Source organism: Clarias gariepinus, chromosome 18, assembly GCF_024256425.1.
Source record: "Clarias gariepinus isolate MV-2021 ecotype Netherlands chromosome 18, CGAR_prim_01v2, whole genome shotgun sequence".
Taxonomy (NCBI): Eukaryota; Metazoa; Chordata; class Actinopteri; order Siluriformes; family Clariidae; genus Clarias; species Clarias gariepinus.
Genome location: NC_071117.1, coordinates 13,133,359 through 13,152,299, shown reverse-complemented (window position 1 = coordinate 13,152,299; position 18,941 = coordinate 13,133,359). Strand labels below are relative to the sequence as shown.

The window sequence follows — 18,941 nt, the reverse complement described above, 5'->3', positions numbered from 1 at the left end:
GTTCTTGCTGGTGACAGGCCAAAATTGCAAAAAAAAAAAAAAAAAACTACACACACACACACACACACACACACACACACACACACACACAGCCCCAGGTTTCTAACATTCTTCTAATGGCCCCATGTTCTAGTCACGAAGTCACACTCGGAGCAAATTCTCAAGGCTAAGCAATGTAATGTTTCGTCTCAGACCATGCTAGACAAAACTTCATATGAAGGGATTTTACCATAATTGAAAAAATCTGGGGATTTTGTGTATATGCAAGACACCCATAAGATGTTCTGGCATGTAGACCTCGGACCATGTAGCTTGTCTAGATGTCAGGTTTTTTTTAATGAAATGGAAAGCATCTTTATTTTCCATTCCCATATCAAAACAGAAATAAATTTGTCTTGGGTAGAATTTGGGAATTTCTGAATGCTTATAGGAACTCTGCGGGAACATGGGTATGAACCTCCTGTTCATGCCCATGTTCACAATGCCCCACCCCCTAGAATCTATATGCATAACAAGCTAGCTTAAGGGGTCGCCACAGTGGACCATCCAATTCGCACACAACTTGGGACTAGTTTAAGGCCAGATACTCTTCTTGCCATCTTAGGACTGGCACTGCAACTATTAAACCCGAGCCTTTCACATGACAGGCAAGAAACCTACTACTGAGTCACGATGCCTTTATTGCTGGTCAGTTTTGTTAGCGTCTGGTCAACTTGAAAGATATTAACACAATGAATAATGTAAATAAAGCTGTTAAAGGTTGGTGGATTAGAGGATGCTTTAGAATAGCTATTATTATTATTATTATTATTATGTAATTGATTTGCTTTCCATCCAGGATGCACTTCTCAGGATACACATTCTACAACAACCCTGGAATCTCCTCTTCCTCAACAGGGCTCTCCATTTTGGAAAAGAGGCGTGAGTTTATGGACTCATACGCCCCCCAATATGATCCTGGTTAATTTTTTAGTTTTTTTGCCAAAGATCTTCTAGGAAGAAGTTCTACCCAGTAAAGATAAGGGCATCTTTATAACTTGCCTAATTGCTTTTCCTTAGGATTTTACTTTCTTTAATTGCATGGCTTAATCAGTGATGCATCCTTGTTTGGTCCCAGCTCAATCAAAGTCATAATTTAAAAGCCAAAATTTTAAAGCCAGCTTAAACAGTTATGTCAATCAGTTACCACTTACACACACTAAGCTGTTGTAATGTGTGTGTTAATGCCTGAAGGCACTTATAGATGTAATGAAATATGATGTAAAAAGAGGTGTGAGTTTATGGACTCATACAACTTTAACCACTTCTACAAACCCTACTTATCTAAATTCCACTTATATAAATGAGCATAAATGACTAGGAGTGATAGAGAAGTGTGTGTCTGTGTGAGAAGAAAAAAAATCAGAGGCTCTTAGACATGATTGCTCCCTTGATAACCTAAGTCACGCTATTCCCACAAGTTCCTAATGCATTCAGACACCAAGAGGGAGGTGTGTAAACATTAACACTGAATGAAGGTGACGGCCAAACACACACACACACACACACGCACACAAACACAAGCTAAACCAGGAAAGGAGTCCACAAGTGCACCTGAAATTCACCCAAAGCATCCTACAGACATATATTCTGTTTCAGCATCTTCAAGTTCATGATCTCAGTCTAATAGTCCTAATCTGATGTCTTGTTCATGACTGGGAGAGTATTTGGTGTATTTTGGTGCACGCTAACCACCTTTAGATAAACACATCTGTGTTGTCGGTTTAACCTCTTACTCTTACTCACTCCGAACACATGGAAAATTTGCAGAGGCCCTTGTCGGCGTGTTTAATGGAGAAGCACTGTTACCAGACTGAGGCGGCATTCACGTTTTCTACTCATGCATCAAGTTCAAATAAATTCAGCAAACTAATTTGTTTGTGTGATGTTCAGATTGCAAAGTGCTGCACAAACAGGGCACGTGCCAAAGCGGTTCTATTGGGGATCTAACTACTGTATACTGAAAAGTATAGTTTTACAACACCTAATTCAATTATTAATCTTTTTTTCCTTAGGAAAAAAAACACTTGTTTTACCTCAAACAAGTAGTTTGTCTTCAGGAAGGTAGATCTCCATAAGAAGCGTAAAAGACAGGGGTTAGATCAGGTGCAGAGTATCCTTAAACATATATTTAAGTGTTTCCTAAAATTGCACCCGTGATACAGCCCGAGTGTACTGGACATGTATGATCTGTTGATGTGTTGTTTAGGAACTGCAGGGGCAGAATTGAGAATTATTATTATTATTATTATTATTTTAAAGCAGCATGCTGACCTTTTGTTTTGCCCCTAACACGTATGTCATAACGCACCACGCGTAAAAGGCGCAGGTAGACAAATTGGAAATGCGGGAACACTTGTAGATACAAGCGTTTGATCGCACTTTTCCCGCGCTGTGCCGAGACGCGCGAGAGCGTGAGAGAAGTCGGACCCACCTTTTTTGAACTCCTCGAGCATGGCGTCCAGCCTGGTGTCGTTGAAGACAAAGTGCAACGGGTGGCTGTAGAACTTGGTGACGGTCTTGAGCGGCGTGCAGTCGTCCGGGTCCACGAAAGCCAAGTCCTTGACCAAGAGCATGTCGATGATGTTGGAGCGCTCCTGCTCGAACACGGGAATCCGCGTGTAGCCGCTCTCCATGATCTCGCTCACCGTGGCGAAGTCGAGCGCGGCATCGGCCGCCAGCATGAAGCAGTCGCGCAGCGGCGTCATCACGTCCTCCACGGTCTTGGTGCGCAGCTCGAGCGCGCCCTGGATGATGTTCAGCTCCTCCTTGACCAGGTCGTTGTAGGGGTCGGTGACGCGCAGCATCTCGAGCAGCTTCTCGCGGTTGTACACGGTGCCGATCTCCTGGCCGAGAAGGTAGTCGAGCAGCTTGCTGACCGGGTACGACGCGGGAAACGTGAGCAGCATGAAGAACTTGGTGAGGAAGATGGTGTTGGCGCCGACGGCCAGCCCGTGGCGCGAGCATATCGCCTGCGGAACGATCTCGCCGAAGATGACGATGCCGATGGTGGACATGACCACGGCGATCAGGCCGTTTCCGGCGATGTCATCCAGCAGGATGGTTAACGTGGTGTTCACGAGCACGTTCCCCAAAAGCAGCGAGCAGAGCAGGTAGTTCCCTTGGCTGCGCACCGGCTCGATTTTGCGCGCGTAGTTCTTCTCGCGCTCGGTGCCGCAGTTCTGCACGATCTGCAGCTCCATCGGGTCGAGCGCCATAAGCCCCAGGTTCAAGCCGCTGAACATCCCGGAGAGGCAGAGCAGCATGGAGATGAAGATCACCTGGAGCCAGAAGGGAAGCAGAAACTTCCTCTCCTCCACCACGATCACTTTGGTGTCCTCACCTTCATGGTAAATCCACGTGCTTTCGGTCCACGGGTCGTGCGTGCCAGCGGGCGTGGATGTCGCGATGCACAGGTAGTACGCTTTGCTCCTCTCGGTTTTCCTCAACGGCTTGACCTCGATCTCGACCACGCCGGACGTCTTCCGGCTCAGCACGATGTTGGGTAAGATTAAGATGTCCGATGTCCTGATGCCGCACGGGTGCAAGCCCGAAGTTTCCTCGTGGCTCTTGTTGTCGCCGCTGGAGCTGTCGAGGCTGGAGACTGCGCGGCTCCGCTCGTGCTCCGTGAACGCGATCTTGGACCACGTCTCGTTATTGATGTTGTGCCCGTACACGCGCAACTTGACCCGGGAGCGCTCGCTCACCCGCAGATAGCCCCTGTCCATGAACGAAATGTCGTCTGTGTCCTCCAGGCGCAAGCCGATGATGACGGTCTCCTCTCCCCCGCCTTCTTTGGCGCGCGTCGGCGCAATTAAGCAGACGGTAAAGAGAATCAGAGTCGCGGCTCGGACCGGGACGACTGACGCCATTTTTGCAGCCACCGACGGCTCTGCCATGTTGACAAACCGCTTGAATGAAAATGGCTTTAAAAAAAAAAAGAAAGAGAGAAAAAGTCAGAGCCAATCGGAGTGCGGCTTCATCTCAGCTGCACGATAGCCTCGGCTCAGCAGCTGCCTGACTCCACAACTCGGTAAAAACTGACTCCACTTCAGCGCAAACTCGTGCCTCTCCTCCAAGTCCCGGTTACAGGCGACTCCAGCGACCAATCCGTGCTCAGGGGTGGAGAGGTGACGGCTGGACCGGCCAATCGAAAGCCGACAATCAGGACCACTACATGCAAATAAGCTTGGACTGACATTTCCGACGTTTAAAAAGGAAAAAAAAAAAAAAACCCGACGTAGGAGTATTGATCAGCTGTGTTTAGGGAGTTCGGATTGATCAACTTTACTTCATTCTTCACTACAACAGCAAAGTGCACACATCTGATCGCCCTATGAATAAACCACTGGATAGAATTCATTCATACTTTATGCAGTGACTGGGTATGAATGATTGATTCTGCAGTTCTGCACTTTGCTGTAGTTTTGCACCTATTTTGTTATCGTTCATCTGATGCTGCAACTTGCATCTAATTACCCATGTATATTTGCAACTTTTGAATTGTTAATATACAGTGTGTTCGATGTCATACCTTTATCTTGTACTTCAATTTCCTTTCCTTTGTTGCACCTAAATTTCCCCTTTGGGACCAATAAAGTGCATTGATCATTGTATGACTCTATAATTAATCTCATTCATTTGAAGATGAAATGCCACACAATTAGATTAGTGACAGGTGGTTTGCTGTAAAAATAAATAAATAAATAAATAAATAAATCTGCATGGATGACTTCATTCATACTGATCTGGCCTTCATTCACCAGAATAATGCTCACAGTAGGACACTATGCAGATGTTTCTTCTTCATTTGACCTCTATGTGCCAAACCTCTGTCTCTGTTTGTAAATTATATCGCACACCTAAGTTATAAAGTATACAAAATCATCTGGCAGTCCATTCTAAATCATTTCTTACCTGATCACCTTTGTACTGTAGAAATTCAATATGATCTTAGCCCAATACTGAGTATATATATATATATATATATATATATATATATATATATATAGGCAACTACTGCAGGCTGTAAAATGCTTTGAGATAATGAGTAAAAGTCATCTGCATCACATAAAAATTGAGCATGATTAGATGCTGGGCTCATGAGTGCTGTTACAGATTCTGTGCCCTCTAAAAAACCAAACATACTGGGCCCTCAACCTTGATGAAGCCAATCCTTTTTAATTGTCATAGCATATTTATGGTCCCCTAGAAAACTGAATCATCCTTATTTTACCTCCTTCCATTAAAGGCATCCCTGGCTAGGGTTGTCAGTTTCCTTTTCACCAAGAACCTCTTTAACTGTCAATAACATTCAACAGCTGATCTTTTAGCCAACAGAATACAAAGCATGAATTATTCATTATATGAGGCCTAGTTGTATTTGAGTTTTATATTAAACAAGATTTAATCAAAAGGCCAATCAGGTAGTCTAATATCTTTTAAAACTCAACAATATATGATATAACATTGGTCATCATTGTGATGTTCACTACTGTAAAAAAATAAAAATAAAATAAACAATGGAACCATTTGATCAGTAGCACCATGTGGAAATTGTTTTATTTTATTATTACCATTATTACATGCATTGTCACATGCATTATGCCATTATTACTTATATATTATTTTTATGCTTTTCTATAGATGAATTCTCTACTAACACTAAAGAATATTGAATTATGACTTATGAATTTTTATTCGTTATTTTATCCCAAAATTATAAGAATATTATATTCAATGGAAATGTTTTGTAAATAACACTGTCAATAACACTGTCTAAATTCATAGTTAAATACTTTATTATTACATTTTATTTGTACTTTCACATACAGCATGTCTCCCGAGGGCCACAGCACAACCCTGTGGATGAAGCCACACTCGCACGCACCAGCTGCTCTGCCAGATCGAAGGGGTTCACAGGCATAACCTGAGGGAGAAGAGAGGTTGTAACTCTGTAAAGCAATTGCATATTTAAAGCGTAATAAAAAAAATAAAATTAATTAGCTGATGTTTTTTACCAACTTCAACAGAACTAACAGCACATTGCTGCAACGGAAAAGTACAGTGCGAAGTGAGTACTCATTAACACGGTGTCCTTGGTTTGATTGGGGGGTGGGGCTGCTGTGTGAGTGTTTATGATTCCTCCTGTGGCATAATGCTGGTGATCCAAAATTGGCACAAACATATGCAAATATTAAGTGCTAAAATTTGGAAATGGGGGGGGGGGGCTTTTACAGTGAATAGAAGACATAAGTTTGTGCGCCTGGGTTAATGCCTGTGTGTGCATTCAGATATGTGTGTTTCTGACAGTACTCACTAATGAAACATCCATGATAAGAGTGTAGAGATTACGCAGCTGCCTATCCGATGTTTATCTTATCAGTTAGTTAAATTAGAAACAGTGTGACCTGGGGACGCGGCTTCTACAAGGACCGAAGTCATAAAACAAAACATTTTCTTGAACAGTACGTGAGCCCACCAGCCCTAACAAATTTACTTTGTCTGTCTCACACACCAGTGAATAAACAGTGCAGGCATGAATTACTTTGTTTTTCATACACAGTGTCGCACTGTATTGCTCTAGCTAGGTTATGTTTTGGTGTTACTGCACAAGATGATGTAATCAAAGGAATGTAACATCATGTAATCAAATGAATGTAACTCTACTTTGGATTATCTTGGTTTTGATTTGTCATGTGTTTATAGTCATCATTTGTTGGTGGTGTTTTGTTTTGTTATTTACGTGTTGAAGAGCAGGAGTAGCTCAGTGGTTAAGGCATTGGATAATAGTCCAGAAAATCCCTGGTTCAAACCCCACAACCATCAAGCTGCCCCTGTTGGGTCCTTGAGCAAGGCCCTTAACCCACAACTGCTCAGATGTATGATGAGATAAAAATGTAAGTCACTCTGCATAAGGGCGTCTGCCAAATGCTGTAAACGTAAATGTAAATGATTGCAGCAGTGAACTTCAAGCTGTTGAATACAATGTAAATATAAGCCACAGTTGTGCTGAGCAACAGCTAGTTTTCTGCTTGGCTAGTTAGCAATCAGCGAGATGATAAGTGTGATGGCATCGACTGGCATTACAGTAAAATTTTAAACTTTGGAAGTGAATTTGGTTAAGCAGAATCTACAGATGAGAAGGTAAGAGAATTCAAGTGCTGTAGTGTCGCTTTAGGTAGAAATGAATAATAATGACTAAAATGTAGTAGAACTGCAACATGGGTAAAGTTGGACAAGTGAGTAATGCACTGAATGTAGAATGAACATAATATAAGAATTATCATAAAACAAATGGTAATTTCAATTATTAATATGCAAGTCAAGTCTTTAGTGCGGAAAAGCTTCTCATAAGTCAACTTCTGCACTCTATCATGCTTCTCCTACAAAAAAACAATTGCAAGTTCAGACAAAACCATTTTACTCCATTCTGCAAACAGACACTCTGTGTATCATTACAACAGACATAAAGTGTATCTGTGATTATAAATAGGCTGCGATTCCAAAAGATTGTTTCTTATGTCTGAAAGCGTGTAGTGGCCATGAGCTGTTCTGATAAGGTGACATTCCTTGATTGAAAAGTTAATAATGCATCTCTATTGTTGAGCAAAGAGGCAGCTGTTTGGCCTTGAAGTGTCTGTGGTGCTTTTGGGGCCATGAGTAACACAACGGACAAAACAAACCATGTCCATGTGAAGGGATAGTCATAACAGAGTAATGTGACTTTTATTAGTAAATTTACTGCAAGAGCTCTTGTTTTACTAGGGATGGGAATGTGACAACATTATGGTGTAACAATACAGAAAATCAATACCATACAATACAGTGACATATTGAAGTAGTGCATTTTTAGACAGAGGGGGGTAAAAAGGTTTTTTTTAATGAGCATATGTGTGCATGTCATGTTTTTTCATCCAGTACTACAGACACAGATGTAATGTCAATAATGATGCATGGATGTGTTTTTGGTATTTTGGAAAATGCAGACTTCTCATTAACCATCAGTGTCTACACATGCTTTATTATTAGTCTTGGTTTATGTTGCAAATCCTCAATACTATTTCCTGTGTACATTACTATAAAACAACATTTTTTTATAATAAATGATAATGTTTAATAAACGTGTCCTACCAAAATGCACAGCAGTGATGTCCCTAAGCATTAACTGTTACTATAGGAAAAATAAGGCATACATTTTAATCATTCTTATTACAGCTAAAGCTGCTGTCCAGTCCTTGCCATGCAGTTATAGTAAAATAGTTCACACCTTCTAAATTCTGATCAGATTCAAGAATTAAAATGTTTGGGTTTAAATTGTTCCAAAATGATTTGTTGTTTGGTTTGTTGTTTAAATGGCACATAAGCAGCAAACCATATCAGCATGTGCAATTTTTCTTAAATTAGTGAAGTGATGCACGTTTATTGAATCTTTTAGGCCCTCATGGATGAAAACCAAATCTCAACCAAATTAAGATAGATTAAACATATTCACATATGAATACTCTGTAGAGTCCACATCAACTGTAATTTCAAATTACTGTTGAAGTTTTCTAATTGATTTGATCTACACCAGTACAGAATATTGTTGGCACCTTTTAAACACTCTTTATTCTCCGAAATTGTTCTGTTAGTCATGCATCTGTACAAACCTTGGGTTTGGAACAGCATGCTCCTGCTTTTGTGTTGCTTTGTGCTTGAGTCCGGAAAGTGAACTCTTCAGCAAACCTGGAGTTCTTCAAGATGTTGGCCAAATCTCCATCCACCTCCATCACCTCATTCACCTGACAACACTCTACTTAGTAACTTTGTAATGAACCTTGTATATTAATAAGCTATTAGACATGCACAATGTATATCGTGTATGTCATGTGTACAGTATATCAGGTTTTTTTTAGCATTTCAAGATTTCCATACCTTAAAAGTATAATGAGCATCAAACTCAACTTTCTCCTCTGATCCTGTAATGTTTCCATCATACATGACAAAACATTGTTCCTTTTTAGAACTCTTTGGTATCTTGAAGAGACGGTACGTAGCAGACACAAATTTGTAGCCAGCTAAATTTAAAACAAACAGTGACTGTATTACAAAACCTTTTTGCGAAAGCAAATGAAAAATGTACTGAAATGGTAATGAACGGCAATAGTTTTGATAAAAACACAAGTTTAAAACTATAACCCCATTACCTAGAAGATTCTCTAGCTGTTGATTGCCTACAGAAATTACACTAGCTGTGACCAGTCTGGGTTTGCAGAAACCAACTTCCTCAGCCAGTCGCACAAGGTCTTCCCACCAAAGAGCTCCACTCAGACACTCACCTGAGGCAGAGAAATAAGAAAATACCTTCAGAATAGTTCAATAATATATAAATAGTTCTACCTCAAAATGAGATACAGTCAATCCATTTTTCCATTTTTAATTCAGATAAAGCAAGAAGGTTTGAAGGGTATCATATCAAATTGGTAAAATAATTTTTGTTATATCAATGTAAATTTTGTGCGATTTTTCAAAACACTATATCTCCATCTCCCATGGTTTTGCCAAAATTGATAAATCAGCCTGCACTGTGTTTGTGGTAATTTAGGTAGGGTTATGTCCAATATGTCAGTTGAGTTTTAGTAAAAATATAAAATATACAAACTCACACTCTGGTTGTGATTTTGTAGTGAATCAGAAAGCAGTGGAATCAAATTAGATTAAGGAAAGAAGGGATTGAGGTTTTTTTAGCGCAAAAAGTAAAAGAAAAATCATGAGAAACATCATAAATTATATAAAAATGTGTGTTTACAGAGTCACTGGTTTTCTTTTCTACTAGTTTTAATTTCCCTTCAGTAGTTGATGACAGCTCACTATCCTTGTACAGCTTCACACTAAACCTGCTGTCCACACACAGTACTGTACAGTATGTGCAACAACATCCAAAAGAACAACATCCAAATTGCATAATGTTATATTTTTTAGAACGTATCATAGACACTAAGTGATGCATACCTAAGTAATTCTTTACTGCTGGAGTTACTTCAGTGGGAGTAATAGAGTGGAAAAGCCCCCTTCTTGACTTAAACATTCTCCAAAAACCCACTAAAAACATTTAACCTTACTGTATTACTCAGAAACTGCAAAACCCTCCATCCTGAAAACCTAATCTTACATCTTAATCTCTGGTTGTTACCAAGTGCTGACACTGGAGACTCCTTCAAAATGGTTAAATAAACATCTCCTTGTTAAATACTTTATCATATCATCAATTGCGCATATTCTTTTAATCCATTTATGTGCTGTGTCCACCATATATATCTGTGTATATTGTTATAATGGGAATAACAGTGTATTAAAATGTAGTTGTTCTTTTACTGTAGCTGCTTTACTCAGAGATCACCATAGTGTTCCTTATATTTAATTTGCACAGGTTTTACGAAGGATTTGACACAAGAATTCCTCAATTATCCAGGTATGGGACTGGATAGGACCTGACATTGAAAAATCGTTATATGCTAGCCACTGGAAAACCCAATGTATGAGAATGAGTGCATTAATACAAAAAGAGGACTTGCCTTGTATAAGTATTAAGGTACTTATTCACGGTAAGTTTAACATCCAGACATATATATGCCCCTAACCCCTATTTTAGGACGAAGCTTTCTCAATATATGAAAAGTATATTGAGAAAGCTTCGTCCTAAAATAGGGGTTTTATTACCATTTGAAAAAATGCTTTCGCTTCACTGCCAGAAAGCGATTAGTACTGAGCACTTTCCTATCAGTATTAGATTATGGTAACATAATATATATGCATGCATCTTCATTCTATCCAAAAAAGCTGGACGTGGTCTATCATTCTGCTTTGAGATTTGTAACTGGTGCTGCAGCAAGAACACATTACTGTAATCTAAGAAGGAAATCTCACTGCCTAGTAGATTTTATGCAAAGGTTTTAATGGGTAAACTACCTCAATACATATGCGATCTACTGACACTTTACACTAACACTTACAGTAAACGTTTATCAGTAAAAGTCCTTCTTCATTCTCCAATAACACAGACAGAGTTAGGCAAAAATGCTTTTTCTCCATATGCACCACATGAATGGAATTCATTACAAAATACCCTAAATTTGGACTCCAAACCCTCTCTAAATGTTTTCAAAAATCTTTTAAACTCAGTTATTATACAACAATGTCATAGTTTTTCATAATTTTTTTTTTAGTTTATATACACATATATTTTGAATTCTCTATTTTCTCCTCTTTTTTCTTGTCGATAACTCTCTCTGTCTCTTTGACATTTGGAATTCCCATCTGTTTGTCTATTTAGTCTGTGTTTGTTTATTTAATTGCATTATTGGAATGCCTGTATGTTTATATGTGTTAACATTGTATGTTCTATGTGTATATATGTTAAAACTTTTAAACTTTGTTGCTGCCACCTTGGCCAGGACTCCCTGGAAGAAGAGATAATTTATCTCAATAGGACATTCCTGGTAAAATAAAGAATAATAATAAAAGAAAAAAAATGGTATGTTAATGCTACCTAATAAAGAAAATAATGTTTTATATACAGTAGGAACCTTAATATAAAACATCAATTGCATATGAATTTCTCAGTATGGCTTCCCTACTGTATCCAAGATGAAATATGAGACTCCATGTAAGATTTGAATCGTTCTCTTACCCCATAAAACTTTGTTGGCTCTAAGGGATTCTGAAATTGGTGCATTGCTATAAACGTCACTAAAATACAGCTCTCCCCCTTCCTGAAAAGCAAACAAAAATATATTTAGCTATTTTTCACATATCAGAACTCTCTGGAGGAAACAGGGAGTCTAGAAGTGACTGAAACTCTACTGCACATTACTATATAGGAAATATGATATATATTCCTGTTATACTGTAGATGTTTTGCTTGCAAGCAAAAGTACCTTTAATACATGGTAAGCCTCGTTCAGGACACTAGCCTTGTCAGGTGAAAGGTTCACCACACAATTTGATCTGTAAATAAATAAATACATAAACATCGAAATCAATAATAATAATAATAATAGTAATAATAATAATAATTTTAGAGCTTTATATGGTAATACTGTATATAGTAAGTAATAATTTACTATACAGTGCCAGAAAAAAAAAACTTTTGACTGTTATCATCAAACTAATTTTAATATTACACCTAGATAACCTAGTCAAAGTCCGGACTTTAATCTGATTGAGATCCCTAAATAGGCTGTTCATGCTTGCAAACCCTCCAATGTGGCTGAATTAAAACAATCCTGAAAAGAAGAATGGGCCAAAATTCCTACAAAACAAAAGCCATTTCCACATGTTTGGGCTGTTAAAGAAGGTCCTGGGAGGCCAGCGTTTTAGACGTGAAGCATAATGGCTTTGGCATACAGAGATGGTATCCAGGTAAAACATTAAGTGCATTAATGTAGCAGGGGATTATATAGAGAAATAAAAGGAGTTTTTAATCTCATAACTATGTTCTGCACAATCAAAAGTCCTGGTTTGACTTTATTTATTTTTTTATTTTTTTTATGTTTTAGTTTTTTACAGCCAAAATTCTATGATGCTCTAAATGTAAATAAATATTTATATATCTTTATAAAATGTTCAATGACAGAAATCTTTGCATGTGATTCTGTCGAATAGCGATTTTTTTTCCAGATTTTAAACATCTGTGCTTAATGTAACTACACAACTTGTAAAGTAAACATTGAACACAAATAAAAACGTGTAAAAGCCTTACATGATTATATCATAAGAGTTATCCTTCAGCCCTGCTTCCCTCAAGGTCTCAATGTATCCTTGAATAAAGTTGACGTTTGGCACCTTATACCCAAACTTCTCCATGTGATAGTCTATATATATTCTTGCGACCTCAAGCTATGAAATAAAAGTATCACATTAGTGGTGTCTTTTTAAACAAAACTACATGTGCAACAACTGTTATTTATTCCTTATTTATACCACTCCACTGGTGAATCCTCTATAATTTTCCATACCAGCAGCTCTGGCAGTACTGGCAAGACAAATTTCTTTGTTGTCCTGAACATGTCATTAAATTGCACTTAGAGCACATTTTAAACCTGAATAAGTTGGAAAAACTCAAAAAATTTGAGGTAATCAGTTACATCAAATTTTTTGAGTAATGATGTTTTCAATGTAAAGTAAACAGAACTATCAGTTTTTGAGTTTTGTTGTGCTCATTCATATTAATCATTTTTTATTTGCATTAATGAGGAAAAAAAGTGATGTGAAAAAAGTGGAGCTTATGTTTTCTCCCGTGCTAACACATTCTATTCATAACTCTAGAGAGCACCAAACTGTCGACAATGAGATGACATAAATCAAAAACATCAACTTTAGGGTCCCCAGCTTTGTAAAGATTATACTTACAGCATCATGCAAAGACCAATCAACCATCTTGATCAAAACAATTCAACGTGAACAGTTTACATGTGCATTGATAATGTCAGACAAAAAAAATCGCTAAGCTAAAAGATTTTAAGTTGGTGGAACTTTAAGGAGACCGTTACTGTGGCTTAAAATATCAAAGTTGTTCAGCTAACTTGAAAAGTGTAATTTCCACAAACTCATAAATACCAAAAAGTTCTAAATCCTCATCAACATCTATTGTCTACTAATTGTAATTATTTAAGTTAACAGTAATCAATATGTTTAATTACTTTGAGCATTAGGGTTTACAGTTTACAACCAGACTCACCTGATGTTCTGTCATATCGAGTCCAGTCACATGCCCACTCTCGCCCACCAACTGACTGAGGACATAGCAGTCACGTCCACTGCCACAGCCGAGATCCAACATCCTGCAGCCCTCCACACACTCTGGAACTGCCAGACCACAGCCATAGTACCTGAGAAAATGGAGAGAGAGGTTGGCCAGCAGGGGGATCCCAAAGACTGCTCAAAAGCCAGAAGGCTTACAAAATCAACCACAAACAGTGTGTTAAAGCTTTCAGTAATCTGAATCATTAAGGGAGCGGCACACTGGTGTAAAACATGAATAGTTGTGTAAATCTGACTTATGTGACTTATGTTGTGGAATTAGCCATACTGTACATTCCTAATGGGAACTAACCTAATCGTCATATTTCACAGTATATTCATCTATCTAAATTAAAATATTGTGAAAATAAAAACACAACAACAGTAACACAAACTGAATAGGTGATTCTAAACACAGTGGCTCAAACATTTCAATAACATTCTAGCAGAAAGAGAGAAAGTAATGAGGATACAAGGAATAAGCAATAAGAAAAATAACAAAGACACTGCAGCCTCAAAGACTTAAGGCTATTTCTTCTAGATGAAATCAAGCCAAAAGTAAATCATTACCAAAAGCAAGTGTACATCATTTATAGCCCCAATTCCTCTTTAGTAAAGTTAATTAAAAAATCATACACACGGCACCTGTGTATATACTTAATAGTGTGTGTGTGTGTGTGTATGTGCACATACACTAAAATTTCAAGATAAGAGTGTTATTACATGTTAATGAAGAGTGTTGTTAACTTTAAGGTGTTTGATACGCAGCTCTGTGGCCATGCAGGTTCTTCAAGGCCATAAAACAAGTTCAGTCTAATGTGTTTTAAATACAATGAAAATAAAGGTTTACGATTGTGAACGGTCGTAGGCCGAGTTTACTTTGCTGTGACGTCCGGGTGAACTTCGGTCAGAGCTTTCCTAATGTAGACGGGGATGGGTTTAGCTGAAGGGACACATGCATTGCTCTTCAAATCAGAGCTCTGCTTCAGGATTTTCCCATAGTATTCCTGTAACACATATTCAGCATGAAAGACATTGCAATATCGAAGAAAAAATTAAGGCAAAACTAAAACTATTTCTTTCATTCTGTTGCATGTACACTTTAAAATGTTCAAACTGTTTACAGATGCATTTTAAGAAAAAGAAAGTGAGAATAAAATTTTAATTTTTAATCTTAAGCACCACCCTCCAAAAAAACAAACACAATTTTTAATTGCTTGATTATATAATAATAATAATAATAATAATAATAATAATAATAATAAATATCATGTCTGAATACTTGATACAATACACTACATGCAGTGCATTAATACATTACAAAACATACAATAATAGGTGAAATAAAAATGTTTTTCTTCTTATAAATGAGAAAAAAAAAAACATGATCATACTAATAATGCATGTTTCTGAAAACCCTGGCAAGCTACTTAAAACTCTCACTGTCCTGTAGTGTTGTAAATTAAATTTACAGTAGATGTTTTTTTCAATTCCCACCATTATATATGTCTCTGTGTATTTCATGACAGCTAACAACACAAGAATGTCAAGGCTAATACATGTGTCTTAAGATGCAACATTAGTTTAAACTGCTTCAAGGTGTTATTAATCTAATTTTATACTGTTTACTGGCTTTTAGTGCCCGCCTCCCCCTCACCACAGTTTACTGTACCTTAACATGGTCATAAACATGTGCAGCAGCTGGTTTACTGTAAAAAAGAAAGCATGTTTAAATATGGGTATATTACACACAGACACACACACACACACACACACAAATCTAGAATTGCTCTTACATACACTGCCTATTCTAAAAAAATATAGTATCAAGCAAAGAAAACAACTAGGGAAATTACTGGATTTACTAATTAGAATTAGATAAAGAACCATCCAATGCAATATTAAAACCTGGAGGGATAGTGCTAAAGGTGTGGTGGGGAAAAAAACATGAATGACTGTACATCATGTACTGTAAACCCTTGGTGAAGTTGCATTATAAAAAATGTATGAATGAAAAATATTTATATAGAACAAACAAACGTTATTAAAAACTAAAATTTATACACAGTACAGTGGTACAAATCTTTGGAGGCAGTGTTACGATCCGCGGTTGTTTCACTTGATCAGGTCCAGGCATGAAAATGTTATGCGGCAAATAAAATGGAGTCAACTGATGACCTGATCAAACTTCTCAATCACATCAATTAAGTTTTTCTTTACATGAATATTCCGGGACTCCTCTGAGAATGAGGACATGAACTGGCCACCACATTGTGCGCTGTAAACAAAGCTTAAGAGGATATAACAATCAACGGACATAGTCAAAGTACACCGGCACCACCAAGTAGCCACAGTTGGGCTCTTAATTGCTCACTGTATAGTGAGACAAAATGTGAGCCGTTCTAAATAAAAGTGTCTGCTGAATGCAATAAATTTAACTTACTGGCCCTCAAATCACCACATCCCCATCTCTTACACCGCTGCTTTTGGAGAGGGGTTTCTTGATCAGTGATTAAGGCATTGGACTAGTGATTGGAAGGTTCTAGAAACTCCAGCACCATCAGTTTGAATCTGTTGGTCGTTTCAGAAGGCCTTTAGACTCAACTGTTCAGACGTATAATACTGTAGTTTAATAATAAGTGCGTCTGCCATTTGTAAAGTACACAACAGTATAGAATGACTTATATACTTATAAAAATGTTTATTTAGCTCCACTGAATAAATGTAAGTTACAGTGACTCAACTTCCAGATAAGCTCACCTGAGCATCTTACAGTTACTTTACATGTTAAAATGCTAATGTGCTAAAGTTAAATCACCAGTGCACTAATATACAGTACAGTAGGTGTCACAGGCTTATAATAACTTGACTTACCAGGTTTCCGACTTATAATAGTAATAATAATTACTTACAACAAGGAATACAAACTCTACCTCACATACTGTAACGCAGGAGTGAGTAACTATAACTGTACGTGTGTTATTACATTACAGCAGTAAAGCGGTTTAACTGAACCCACCCGTGCGCTTCCTTCATGTCGCCAACCTGAGCCGATTCACTCATTTATGTTTCTTCAACTTCAACAGTTCTTCGTCTGAACTGATTTAATTATTATTATTTACTTTTTTTCCCAATACACTGAATCCCAAATGTCACAAAATCCCACGACTGTTTTGTCTTTGAAGCAGGAAGTAAAATGAATGTAAACATTTACCTCAGAACGCAGACAGGGGGCGCAATTCTGTCGACTTTAACCCCTCAAACCTTATTAAGCCTCATTTCACTTCAGCATGTAATATTTCCCCCCACACGGCTAAAACATGTTATTGGTGCTGAAAAGTCTCTCACCTAATTTTTCTTTTTAAATTTGATCATATGAATTAACCATTTTTCTTGCATGCTTTGCTTTTTTTTGTAAATAAGTATACACAGGTATATTTTTATCATATAAAAAGAAACACTTCAGAAATTTGCCGAATACAGTTTAATGCACTTTTATATAATGTCCATAACCTTTTTGAATTTAAATCTTTCAATTATCTTGGTCATTCAAATAAAATTTGGCCAAAAAAGATTTCACATAACAATGACATGATAGATGACAATGTGTATTAGATAATATAATAACATTATATATAACATTAAAATGCAAAATTGATAAGATTTTGCAACAGGAATTTGACATGGTTACAGACACTACAATTTTTTTTAACCTTTTACCAAAACAAACAACAACAAAATAACAGTTTATGCAACATTTTTTACAGGTTCTAAAAGCTTACACCATGTTTAGTATCAATACTCATAAATAAATGTGAATAATTCACTCCATCACTCATCTTCTATATCACTTTATCCTGTATTCAGTGTCGCGGGGACCTGGAGCCCATCCCAGGAGGCCTAGGGCACAAGTAAACCCTGGACAGGACGCCAATCCACCATAGGGCACACACATACACACTCACACAAAAAACGGGCAATTTGGGAACGTCAATTAGTCTAACCTGCATATCTTTGGACTCTATGCACACAGAGACGGGAATCGAGCCTGGCCGGGAATTGAACCCGGACACTAAAGGTACAAGGCGACAGTGCTAACCACTACACCAGTAAACGCTCAAAGATGGCCATTTTTTAGGGCACATATAAAATCATCTCTCCAAAACAGCTGAAGTTCGCAACTTGTAATTTTTGGGAAGCAAATTGTTGTACATATAAACATCGGAATTGGCACACATATTTCTACAGTATATTATACTGTGTATAACATTCTGTGTTTTGGCCATTAATAATCAATTACCTGTCAACTAGACATGAATAAGTGAAATAAAGTAATAGTATTAAAATAAAGTCAACACATACTGTAACGTGTAATGAGTCTAAAAAATGTGTAAAATTCAAAATTATTCATTCTAAATGAATGCAGGTGTTTCAAACAGTTTCTTGGCCATTCAGTTCTATGGGGTCTGATTTTAGAGGAGGATAATATTTCTGCTTTCATGCTAAGACCGGTTCCTGAATACTCAATCTCTCAATCACTTACACTCATCGTCTACACCGCTTATCCAGGGTTACAGGGGGCGAGGAGCCACAGTGATAACCACTACACCACCTTGCCACAATACAAAATTAACATTTTTTTAAATAATTCATTGTTTTATTAGATATCTTTAATATATATATATTTTTTGCATAGAACATACTTAGCAGAACATACTGAGAATATTATGATTTTAGGTTCCACTGGGTTCAAAGGTTCAACTGTCCAATTCCCTGATGGTCTAGGGATGTTTAAGTAAGGTTCTGAAAACTTTTTTGGTAAGACATTAAAAAAGAAAAAAAAACTCATACTCTTGGATGGAATCTCGAACATCAACAGCTCGAGTTTGTGATTAGACTGGATTTCTCGTCAGTTACATTATCTGCCATACTGTAAATAAACAAATAATGCATTTTAAAAAGATAAATAAATATGATAAATTTTATTTAGGAAATTAAGAAATATCCAAATATATAACACTGCAAACAAGTCCCATACTTCTAAAGCTTATGTGCAGTGTTTAGTTAAAAAAAAAAAGGGGGGGGGGGCGTCTGTACATAGAGACTGGTTGTTCAGCATG

The 18,941-nt window shown here is 37.5% G+C and overlaps 2 protein-coding genes across 4 annotated transcripts in view; both read right to left on the bottom strand.

Moving 5' to 3' along the window:
• The window catches only part of cnnm2b (cyclin and CBS domain divalent metal cation transport mediator 2b), a 37,198-nt gene extending 33,145 nt beyond the window's left edge, over window positions 1–4,053 (bottom strand). For both annotated transcript variants that reach the window (XM_053476446.1, XM_053476447.1), the window contains exon 1: window positions 2,474–4,053. In XM_053476446.1, the coding sequence (XP_053332421.1) occupies window positions 2,474–3,938 (1,465 nt within the window). In that variant the 5' untranslated portion in view covers window positions 3,939–4,053. The remainder of the gene's footprint in view (window positions 1–2,473) is intronic.
• A 1,540-nt stretch (window positions 4,054–5,593) lies between these two features.
• as3mt (arsenite methyltransferase) overlaps window positions 5,594–18,941 on the bottom strand; it is a 70,253-nt gene continuing 56,905 nt past the window's right edge. The window contains exons 1-11 of one of the 2 annotated variants that reach the window (XM_053477146.1): window positions 16,841–16,991; window positions 15,494–15,530; window positions 14,701–14,828; window positions 13,760–13,910; window positions 12,782–12,918; window positions 11,958–12,027; window positions 11,711–11,792; window positions 9,228–9,359; window positions 8,956–9,098; window positions 8,691–8,822; window positions 5,594–5,968 (exon numbers count right to left, since the gene is read on the bottom strand). In XM_053477146.1, the coding sequence (XP_053333121.1) occupies window positions 5,864–5,968; window positions 8,691–8,822; window positions 8,956–9,098; window positions 9,228–9,359; window positions 11,711–11,792; window positions 11,958–12,027; window positions 12,782–12,918; window positions 13,760–13,910; window positions 14,701–14,828; window positions 15,494–15,530; window positions 16,841–16,884 (1,161 nt within the window). In that variant the 5' untranslated portion in view covers window positions 16,885–16,991 and the 3' untranslated portion in view covers window positions 5,594–5,863. Of the gene's footprint in view, window positions 5,969–8,690; window positions 8,823–8,955; window positions 9,099–9,227; window positions 9,360–11,710; window positions 11,793–11,957; window positions 12,028–12,781; window positions 12,919–13,759; window positions 13,911–14,700; window positions 14,829–15,493; window positions 15,531–16,840; window positions 16,992–18,941 lie in introns of those variants that run through there. The other variant, XM_053477147.1, reaches the window with a different exon arrangement.